The sequence below is a fragment of the Plutella xylostella genome, chromosome 21, assembly GCF_932276165.1.
Source record: "Plutella xylostella chromosome 21, ilPluXylo3.1, whole genome shotgun sequence".
NCBI lineage: Eukaryota > Metazoa > Arthropoda > Insecta > Lepidoptera > Plutellidae > Plutella > Plutella xylostella.
The window spans coordinates 5,758,706-5,770,265 of NC_064001.1; the positions used below are offsets into that span (position 1 = coordinate 5,758,706).

The window sequence follows — 11,560 nt, forward strand, 5'->3', positions numbered from 1 at the left end:
GCTCATCGGTAGGATGGAAGGTGGACAAAGGCGGTGACAGAATGGTGGCATAGAGACGGAAGAAGAAATGTCGGTTGGATTATGATTATTAATTAATGAATAAGTAAACCTGATCACTTGGATCTCATTCTCAAAGTGATTTCACGGTGAACAATCTTAACTAATATTATAATTGTGAAAGTCACTGTCTGACTCTCCTATTATAGAATAGATTTTACATATTAGGTTATGTATTTATCTCAGACAACTGAAAAACTTTAATACCGCGATGTAGGATCTTCATATTAATTGACCTCTGTTCCATACAAGCTCTCTGTATTGCGCTTTTAGTGCCATCTGTTGGTTATATCCGGAACTGTCTGTCTGTCTGTCTGTCTGTTACTCTTTCACGCCAAAACTACTGAACGGATTTGAATGAAATTTGGTATACATATGGTCTAGACCCTGAGAAAGAACATAGGCTACTTTTTATAGCGAAACGGAGGTTGCAAGGGGTTAAAAGGGGGGGTTAAAAGTTGTATGCGAATACTTAATTTTAAAAGATAAAAATCTGGCGTAGTGGTTAGTGACCCTGACTGCTATGCCGAAGGTCCCGGGTTCGATTCCCGGCCGGGGTAGATCTTTTTTTAAATAAACTTTATATTTAAGCACTTGATGAGCAATAATTAAACATTTTGTTCTAGCGTTTTTGAAACTTGGATCTGTGAGTGAATGAAATAGCGGTTCATATTTTGTATGAAGTTCGTCATTTTTGAAGATAAAAACATTATATTTTGTATTTAGGCACTACATAATCACAAAAAAATAATAATTAGCATTTTAAAAAAAACACAGTGTGGGGGTGTAATATTGGGGTTGAAAGTTTTATGGGTGTTGAGTTTTAGAAGTTTAATTTATATAGTAGCTATGTCCGCTCCTAGATGGCGTTGTCGGATCGGATATAGATCACGGTATGGTTTGATTTTAGCTAATGTACTTATAGTTTGTATGTATGTATTAAAGGTACTCGAAAACAACCCAATAAACGATTGTACTTTTCAATACGAGGTTTCATTCGTTGTCGTTCGGTTCTTATGCGTCATTTTTGAAGCTAAAACCACGATACTTATTATTATTACCTACGTAGGTGTTATAGGAAAAATATGCAGAGATGTTCTATACGGAATTCCCATGACTGACACGCATAGGCTAAACGTAGCGTAGGCACTTGAAATTTGGAAGGGACGTAGCTTAGGTACCGTATTTTCCCACAAAAACGGAAGTTATCGGGATTTCCCCACACGCGTTCATACAAGTATTCATTGTAACGCGTGGAATATGCACACGAGATGCGGGAAAATGGCGTGCTATCCCACGTGCGTGATGAAATCTGCATGCTGTTAAAACAGCCGTAAAGCTTAGTTACAATAGGATATTGCAAGATACCTAGATGTTTTCAATCTAACATGTCTGCACACCTTAGAAAAGTTATGGTTTTGTTTTGAAAAATGGGAGTTAAAGTGAAAAAAAAATAAGTAAGTAGTATGAAAAAAACCAAAACTGCATAAGTTAGATGCTTGAAATTAAACATTTATAAATTACTATTCTGCCATTGCTATACAAGTCTTTGCTCAATGAAGTCATGAAAATCATTTTTAGTCAAGTATCTTCGTACTTATTTGTCAACTTTCATCTAATTTAATACCACCATGGCATGTTATTGGGTAGGTAGTTCGGGAGTCGTCCACGGCAAAATAATTTTAAGGCGAAGCGAAGCTCGCGGGCAACAGCTAGTATGTTAATAAAGTTTATATATAATAAAATAATGCTTCGAGAAAAGGATGGTACGGCCGTGCCGCTGCTTTGCTCGACTTGGTGGGGGCACTGCCGTGCCCACAGATATTATGATTTTTTTGTTTTTTTAATCTAGCTGGCCCGCAGGTACCACCTCTTACCCTACCCTACCCTACCCTATCCTATCCTACCCTACTATACCCTATCCTATCCTACCCTTCGCTACCCTACCCTTCTTTTATACCTTCCCTGGACTTCCACAAATGTTTCTAGACCAAAATCGGTTCAACCGTTCTCAAGTTCTGAGGTCCAATTATAAGTTCATTTATTCTTTAAGTCATTCATCTTAGATATACATTTCCTTAGTCTGGCGGTCAATTCATTCTTATGGAATGTCTAAAGTAACATAAATTATTATAAAACATTTTGCTAGTGTGATGGTTAAATCTCCTTGGTCTTTAAATTGTTTTTACTTGTATTTTATTAAAATGTTAGTGTCGTTTAAGCCAATTTTACCTGACTGAGATTTCAGATGCCTATGTCTTATGTCCCTTATTACAGTAAATAGAATATGTACATTCATTTTATATACAGAATTACAGAGAAAACTATTTCAATTTTACGTATTTTTAACCGACTTCAAAAAAAGGAGGAGGTTCTCAATTCGTCGGGATCTTTTTTTTTTTTTTTTTTTTTTTTTATATTTTTTTTATGTATGTTCACCGATTACTCCGCCGTTTATGAACCGATTTTGAAAATTCTTTTTTTGTTGTATTAGGTTGAGCTCCCAGGTGGTCCCATTTTTTTTTCAGAATTTTATCTCACCCCCAAGGGTGGGTAAAGGGGTAAAAACAGGGTATGAATTTCCATTTTGGGCACATATTAACCGATTCTAATGAAATTAAGAACGTAAATATAGTTCTTATAACAAAAAAATATGATGGTGACCTTGAGCTGATCTGATGATGGAAACGGAAGGCAGTCAGGGGAACTCCTCAACGGTATATAGCAACTACTTCGTGTTTAGGCTTGAATGATTCGTATTGATTAGCAGGACTTTTTGGTATCATTTGCACCTTACTTTTGATTGAAAATTATTACAAATAAACTAAAAACTATTAAATAAAATAATAATTAAAAAAATTAAAAAACCGACTTCAAAAAACCACTAAAATGTAAGAAATAATTTAAGGTTTACACAAATTCTACTCGTATGAGACAGTACAAATATACCTAAGCAGGAACTGTTCTTTTTTGAAGTTGGTGCCATATTTCTTCAGATTACTTTGTCACCGCACCAACATCAAAAAAGAACAGTTCCTGCTTAGGTATATTTGTACTGTCTCATACGAGTAGAATTTGTGTAAACCTTAAATTATTTCTTACATTTTAGTGGTTTTTTGAAGTCGGTTTTAATTTTCAAAGCCATAGCTAGAATAATTACAGAGATATGTTTTTTTTTGGAAAATTTCAAACTTTAAATCGCTCTGGTGAACATTTTATGTCATGGCGCTTCAAACATTCTGCCTTTCCACCATCGATGCTTTTTAATTTGCTTATCATAATCTTAATATCGTGCGTAGATAATATAGAATGGTGCATAGAACTTGAATAACTAAAAGCTATTATATTTGTAAGCCTATTGATTTCTTCATACAAATCTTGCAAATTATCACTTAAAATGATTAAAATATGCGAAATGTGAGCGTAATAAATGGATCGCTCCTTATCAGTATTGGTAGTATTAATAAGATATGAAATAGCCTTATTCAGTCGTAACTGATTAATATTAAAGTTACTCAGTACCTGTGTTTGTTGGATCGAATATTCTTGGAATAGACTTATCTGCTTATTAAAATGGTCTGATAAATTTTGGTCATTTTTTCCTAAGATTTTTAATGCATTTTCATATCTTAAGGCATCATTGTGGTCTAGATTACCAGATATACTTTTTATGAATGACCCTAACGGGTTAAATAAGCCACGCTTTGCACGTCTAGGTTCAAAGGTTTCAAGTTGCAATGCTATTTTATCTAATTTACTGGACAGGTGCTTAATGCTGTATTTATATAAGAGAATAGAGTGAGTAGGTATAGTGGTAGTTATGTCAGTAAGTTCAGACTGTAAAGAATCTATTTATCTATGAATTTGTTCCAGATCTATGTCCTGTAAAAATGTATGATAGTGGCTAATCATTCTAGTTGGGCCTAGTTTGTAAGGTAATATTCCCGGTCCATTAGATAAGCTGTCAAGTCGGATGCGCGTCCCTTGAGTGGTCGCGGCTCGTGCTGGGGCCAGCAATGTCAGCATTATTGCGAGTCTGTAACAAAGTAGATTGAATAGGTATTTTAGGGCGTTTTGCTCTAGCTTTTGCTACTTTTCCGCGTTTTTTAGATGTGTATATATGAATAGGCAAATTCGATGTGACTTTATCATGTGTATAACGAGGTGCAATTTTTTGTCTAGCTGCTGCAGGGTTACGAATGAAAATTTCTTGACCTTCTTCATACTGAATTTCAGGTTCTCTATTCTGGTTATGTCGCGTCATTATAGCTTCGCGGTCGGACAGCGATGACTCATGTACAATTTTGTACACGATTTGCATTTTAGTTTTATGATCCTGTAGGTATTGTTGGTAAAGTATTTCTGTTAAGTTAAAGTCTGTCGGGTCTCGTGGGTCAAAGTGTCCATTTATTAATTCGAACGGCCTGCACTTAGTCAAGCTGTGAGTAGAGCTATTGTATGCTATGAGGGCATAGGGGACTAGAGTTTGAGCGGCTTCATTTCTATGCTGAATCTTTAGGACTCTAAGGTGTTCCAATAGAGTACTATGAAAACGTTCAATCATACCGTTTTCATTGGGGGAATAGGCGGCTGTGGTGTGATGATGAATTTTGTGTAATTTTAAAAATTCGGCTACTACCTGATTTACAAATTCCGTACTGTTATCTGTAACCAAGGTCATTGCGAATCCATGGTGAGTACTAAAGTTCAAAAGTGATCGGACAATATTAGGGGCAGTACAGACTGGTAGTCGGTACGCCTGCGCGTATTTAGAAAATGAGTCAATTAATGTTAGGTATTTTTCGTGTTCTATTTTAAGTACATCGGCATGAATAATTTCGAATGGTTTTGTGGGTGGCGGAACGATTTGGTATTCTTGACGTATTGGATTACGGTCGTATTTCGCTCGTCCGCAAACTGCACATTCATTTATAAACTTGGTGATAGCTTCCTTAAGTTTCGGCCAGTAATACGTTTTTGATAAGGAAAGGTATGTTTCATTTATACCTCTATGATTCGTCTTGCCGTCGTGATATTTTCTTATTATGTCTTGTTGGTTTAAATAGTCAGATACGTTTTGAATTTCTCTTTTTACTAGTACGAGGTTGACTGAGGATACATTAAAGGTATTTTGTAAAATTGGTACGATGTTGTACATTTTGTCTAGGGGCTGAACTAAAATAGCGGTTTTTAATTTAGGGTCGATGTGGTTTTTTACAGTGGATATAATTTCTTCTGTAAGGTTTTCCTCGGAAATATTTATCATAATTCTCTGATAAAGATCAAACGGTTTCGTAATTTTGGGTTTTTTATTCGTGGAATTTGGAGTTAAATTGATAATTAACTGTCTACGAAATTTATTTAATGGCTCATCTGTGATGGGTATCTCTAAGATGGGGCTTTCGTGACTAGTGTGAACTGTTTCTGTAGAAGATTGGTCTATTATTGGTCTGTCATAAGGTTGTTGTAAGTCCTGGTTGTCCAAGTCACCTGCATTGCTATGTGCGGTGTCGGTGGATGAGTCACTTATTAAGGGTCTATCGTCGGGGGCAGTTATGGTTGATGACGAATGTGAATTTCGTCTTGACGTGTTGACAGCCAATGATACCATTTCATCATTATGGATTTTTATGCGGGATAAGGCATCCGCATTAGTATTACTTTTGCCTTTTTTGTATACTATTGTATAGTTATAGACAGAGAGGGCTAGTCGCCACCTTGTGAGGCGAGAACTAGGTTCCTTTAAATTCATAAGCCATTGAAGAGGCTTGTGATCGGTCACGATTTTGAATTTTTGGCCAAAAAGGTATGGTCTGAAGTACTTTGTTGCCCAAACTATGGCAAGCAGCTCTTTCTCGATGGTGGAATAATTTACTTCACTGTCATTGAGTGTCCTTGAAGCATATGCAATTGGGTGATCAGATCCTATCTGTCCTTGAGATAGAATAGCTCCTAGAGCAACGTTAGATGCGTCGCATGTTAAAATGAACTCTTGAGTGAAGTCCGGGTACTGAAGTATAGGGTCATTTGTCGAAAGGGTCTTACAATGTTCGAAACAATTCACGTATTCCGGGTTTAAGTCAATTTTAGCACCTTTTTTCAGGCATTTTGTCAGTGGTTTAGTTAAACGAGCAAAATCTGGTATGAACCGTCTATAATAGCCTAATAGTCCTAGGAAAGCTTTAATCTGTTTTGCAGTTTTCGGAATAGGGTACTTTAGTATTGCTTGAATTTTATCCGGGTTTGGTTTTACTCCGTCGAGTGTTATTATGTGACCTAAGTAAGGGGTTTCATGCTTAAGAAATTCAGACTTATCCATCTGAATTTTAAAGTTATATTCCCTTAATCTTTGAAATATTTTTCGTAGATTTACCATGTGCTCTTGTAATGACGTCGAAAAAACTAGGATGTCATCAAGATACACTACGCAAATTACATTTTGTAGGCCTCTAAGGACATTATCCATGACTCTCTGGAAGGTAGAAGGAGAGTTCTTTAATCCCATTGGCATACGTAAAAATTCAAAGTGGCCTGTACCGTCTGAAACACTAAAACCAGTCTTGTGTATATCTTGGGGGTCCATTTGAACTTGGTAAAAACCGGATGCCATATCTAGCGAGGTGAAATAGAGGCACTTCCCTAGCTTGTCTAGGATGTCTGTAATGTTAGGTATTGGATATCGATCATCTATTGTCTTTTGGTTCAGGTTACGAAAGTCTACGACTAATCTCCACTTGATTTTCCCTGAGGCGTCTGATTTTTTGGGTACAATCCAAATAGGCGCACTCCAAGCAGAGGTTGAAGGTCTAATAATACCTTGGTCAAGCATTTTTTGAATTTGGGATTGAACTTCTTCTCTATGTACGTACGGGTATCGGTACGTCTTGCTATGCACGGGAATTTCATCAGTAGTATTAATTTTATGTTTTATGTCATTAGTAAAAGTTAGGGGCTCATGATCTAGGTGAAATATGTCAGAGTATTCGGTGCAAAGTGCAATTAAATTGGCTCTTTCTTCTTCGTTTAGGTGGTTCACGCGTAAGCGCGACAGTACGTCTTGCGTTCGCTCGCTAGTCATGTTACTATCAGTCAGTAAAGGTAATGTCTGTTCGCTAAAAACATGTGCGGTAATGGGTTCTGATAGCGAAAATAATATATCATGTTGAGTGGGATTTTTCACTTCTATGAGTGCTGTACTATTTTCTGCAGTGGATAAGCAGTCAATTATGTGACATTCACAAATGGTCTGTGCGTCTATTAAAATGTCTCCATTGGAAATATTTGTCGGCACACTAATCAGTTGAGTTGACTGTGCGGGAATAATCGTTTCATGCAGATTAATGTTTCTCTGTGACTCATACATTTGAATTGGATGAGATGCGAATTGAGTGGTGAATAAACGGGACTTAAGGTCGATTTTCGAATGCCACTGTTCAATTAAATCACATCCGATTAATCCGTCAAAAAATTCGTGGAATCTATAGACGTATAATTTTATTGCAGTTTTGTCTTTGATTTCTGGAAAACAGGGTGTTGGGGCTTAGGGCTGCGTTCATAGGCTCTCCAGTTGGTGGTTGTGGAAATGATGTAGGCGACAACTTTCTTGCGTGTAGACTTTGATTTTATTAATTATTTACAATATTTTAAATATACAGTGGCAGTTAGGTGAGAGGCGAATTCGAATGTGTGAGTGTTGGTTGCGCGTGTGAGGTTCTACAGGCTTCTTCAATGACGTAGGCAGGCGGACATCGTGTTGGCGTCTTCTTATTGGTCCCCGTGAATATGTCGTGATGAAGGCTGGCTCTGATTGGCTGTTCATGACGTGATATTCCGAGAGTGGCGCCATCTAGTGCTCAGTGCGTGTATTAGCTGCTCTGCTTATCAGCTAGCGTACTAGTGTGCCGTAACATACTCCCGGCCTTGGAACCGTCAGGTTTCAACAGGAACAGTCGTCCACAGGAAGCGGGCATATTTTGGAGAATGCCCTGCGTGTAGTCCCATTGGCGGTTCTGATATCGGCCACTCTTGATATGCCATCTCTGCCCGGGTAGACTCGTGTGATGCGACCCAGGCTCCACTTCAATGGTGGTAGATTGTCATCTTTGATGAGAACCATGGTGTGCTCCTTCAAGTCCTCACTGCTCGTCCTCCACTTGATCCTCTGCTGCAGCTCCGAGACGTACTCCTTGGACCACCTGGCCCAGAAGTGCTGGCGGATCTGCTCGACTCTCTGGTAGCGTGTGAGGCGCAGCATCGGCTTGTCTCGCAGGTCGGCGGTGGCAGGTGCTGTAAGTGGACGGCCAACCAGGAAATGGGCAGGAGTTAGAGGAAGGAAGTCGTTGGGGTCAGAGGACAATGGAGTTAATGGGCGAGAGTTTAGTATGGCTTCAAATTGTGTCAAAGCTGTCGTGAATTCTTCAAAAGTTAGATGCGCGTTACCTACCACTCGTCGCAAGTGGTGCTTACAACTTTTGACTCCACGTTCCCACAAGCCCCCAAAATGACTAGCGTACGGAGGTATAGTGTGAAATTTTATACTTTGAGAAGTTGCGTAATCTTTTATTTCATCGGAACAGTTCTTAAGGAACTTAGAAAGTTCATTATTAGCGCCTACAAAGTTTTTTCCATTATCAGAAAATATTTCTGCAGGTTTATTTCTACGACTAATAAATCGCTTCAGAACTAATATGTAAGCCTCTGATGATAAGTCTGAAGCGAGCTCCAAATGCACTGCGCGTGTTACAAAGCATACAAATATGCATATGTATGCCTTTACCATGATAGCACCCCTACCTCTACGGTTCAATATGAGCACAGGACCAGCGTAGTCTACCCCACAGCGTTCGAATGGAAACCCAGGTTGTAACCTTTGCGCGGGTAAGTTACCCATGATGGGTTGTAGTGTCTGGGCGCGCAGGCGGGCGCACGTGATGCAGGCGTGCACGACGCGGCGCGCGAGCGAGCGGCCGGCGACCGGCCACCACGCCTCCCTCACGGTGTACAACAGAAGCTGCGGAGCTGCGTGCATCAGTTGTTTATGTTGATGTCTAAACAATAACAGCGTGAAATAATGTTTAGATGATAATAAGGCAGGATGCTTTTTATTAAAACTAAAATCTAAGGAGTTCTGTATGCGACCTCCCACACGAATAATTTGTTTATCATCTAAAAATAAATTCAGTTTCGATAAACTATTTGATTTAGATACTGACAGACTATTTTTATTGATTAAGTCGGAGAATGATTCCCTTTGTGCTAATTTTGTCAGTGTTGTGAGCGATTCATTAAGTTCGTCAACTGATAACGGGCCTATTCTTTTGATTTTGTTGCGCGCGTTATAAATAAACCTTAAGGCGTAGGCACCCGCTCGATGCATGCGAACAAACTGTGAAAACCTATTAAAATCAAGCCATGACTCATCATTATTTTGTTGTGTTACATGACTTTGTACGGCAGTTGGCTTTATTTCGGGTAACTCTGTGTGATTAGGTACTAACGGTGCCTTCAAGCTCGTTACGTCAAACTGAGGGTCATGTAGGTATGTAGGGCCATTCCACCAAAGACTATTTTCTTTTAACATACCTAAACTTTGTCCACGTGATACTATATCGGCTGGGTTATCTTTACCACTAACATGCCGCCATTGACATAGACTGTCTTTGGTAAGTTCATGAATCTCCGCGACCCTATTTTGAACAAACGTTTTCAGCAAGTTACATGGCATACGTAGCCATCCTAATACTATAGTTGAGTCAGTCCAAAATACGACGTTATCGAACTTCGATCTGAGCGAGTTAATTATCTTGTGATAAAGTCGTGCGCCTACTAATGCTCCCGAGAGCTCCAGCCGTGGAATGCTAACTGGTTGAAGCGACGCGACCTTGCCCTTGGAATAAAGTAACCTTACGGTAACAGCTGATCTGTTATCAATTGTGCGTATGTATGCGCACGAGCCATAAGCTACCTGAGATGCATCGGTAAATATATTTAGCTCTTTGCGTGTGTTGTTACAACCCATTACATAACGTGGTATGCGTATTTCATTGAGCGACGACAAACTATTTACAAACGATATCCATGATTGTGCGATATTTAATGGTACTATTTCATCCCAACCCAGCTTTAACAAATATAGACTTTGAAGTAAAGTTTTTGCTGTTGTGATCACCGGATTTATTAAGCCGATTGGATCAAAAATTTGAGATGCACCTGACAATATTTTACGTTTAGTTATATCCTCAGTCCCCCCTGAAAACTTTGTGTGAAAATACAACTCATCACTAAGATTGTACCAGCCTAATCCTAATGTTTTGCACTGACTATCTTCACCTAGTGATAACTCTTTGGCCATTTCGCTTCTAGATAAATCGTTGTCAAAATTAAATATCCATTTGCGCAAAGGAAAGCAGCCTGACTGTAAAACATTAGCCGTATCGTGACAGATTTTTAATAATTTTGATGCGCTGTCATCACCGGTACACATATCATCGACGTAAAAATCATTATGTATTGTTCTAGCTACGTCGGGGTCGTTGCATTCATTAGCAAGTTGTTTCAGACATCTACAGCTTAGGAAGGCGGCACTGGCTTCGCCATAAGTCACTGTGTTTAAATGATAAGTTTGTATCGGATCTGATGGATTATCGCGCCAGAGTATCATTTGTAGGTCACGCTGTTTAGGGTCGACGCTCACTTGTCGGTACATTTTTTCAATGTCGGCACATGCTACGTACCGACATTCCCTAAACCGTAGCAAAATACCTATCAAATCCCCTTGAATTGCTGGTCCTACGTACTGTAAGTCGTTTAGTGATTTACCACTAGAAGATGGTGTATTTGCTTCAAAAACAACTCTTAATCGGGATGTGGTTGCATGTTCGCGATATACCCCGTGATGAGGCATTATGTAATAGGGTGAGTTATAAGAGTCAACGCGTGTCATGTGACCTAACTTTATGTATTCATGAATAAACTCTCGGTACATAAGCTTAAGACTCTCGTTACGATTTAAACGTTTTTCTAATGCTAAGAAACGTTTTTCTGCGTGTGTGTATGAGTCACCTAAAGTGTTGGGTGAATGTTTAAAAGGTATGCGTACACTAAACCTCCCGTCAGATAACCGCGCTGTCGTCTGTACGAAGTGCTCCTCACATGCACGCTCCTCATCATTCATGTGCGTATTCCCTAACTTGCTCTCAATAGGTAACTGTTCTATTTCCCAAAACTTGCGTAATTGGGTATCTATAGCTTCCGTGCTGTCTATAGACTGCGTGAAATAACACTGAACTTGCTTGCGATAGCTTGGTTCAGAATAAATAGGGCCAGAAATAATCCACCCTAATTTAGTGTTTTGAAGGAAGGGACCGCTCGATAGCCTCATTCTTCCTTCACATAACAATTCCCAAAATATGTCCACACCTAGAAGAATGTCTATGCTTTCACATTCATAGTAGGTTGGATCCGCCAAGTGAACATGATCGGGTATATCAATGTTGCAATGATC

The 11,560-nt window shown here is 39.0% G+C and overlaps 2 protein-coding genes across 2 annotated transcripts; both read right to left on the bottom strand.

Annotated features, from left to right (window-relative positions):
- Positions 1–7,592: 7,592 nt before the first annotated feature.
- Positions 7,593–9,085, bottom strand: LOC125490199. The gene has a single exon (XM_048628667.1). It carries the CDS (start codon positions 9,083–9,085, stop codon positions 7,994–7,996), a length of 1,092 nt encoding a protein of 363 aa, XP_048484624.1. The 3' UTR covers positions 7,593–7,993.
- Positions 9,086–9,174: 89 nt separating this feature from the next.
- On the bottom strand, positions 9,175–10,976 carry LOC125490200. Its single transcript, XM_048628668.1, has 2 exons — positions 10,022–10,976; positions 9,175–9,222 (listed from the first exon to the last, which is right to left on the bottom strand). The coding sequence occupies exons 1-2, from the start codon at positions 10,958–10,960 to the stop codon at positions 9,175–9,177; spliced, it is 987 nt and encodes a 328-aa protein (XP_048484625.1). The 5' UTR covers positions 10,961–10,976.
- Positions 10,977–11,560: the final 584 nt, after the last annotated feature.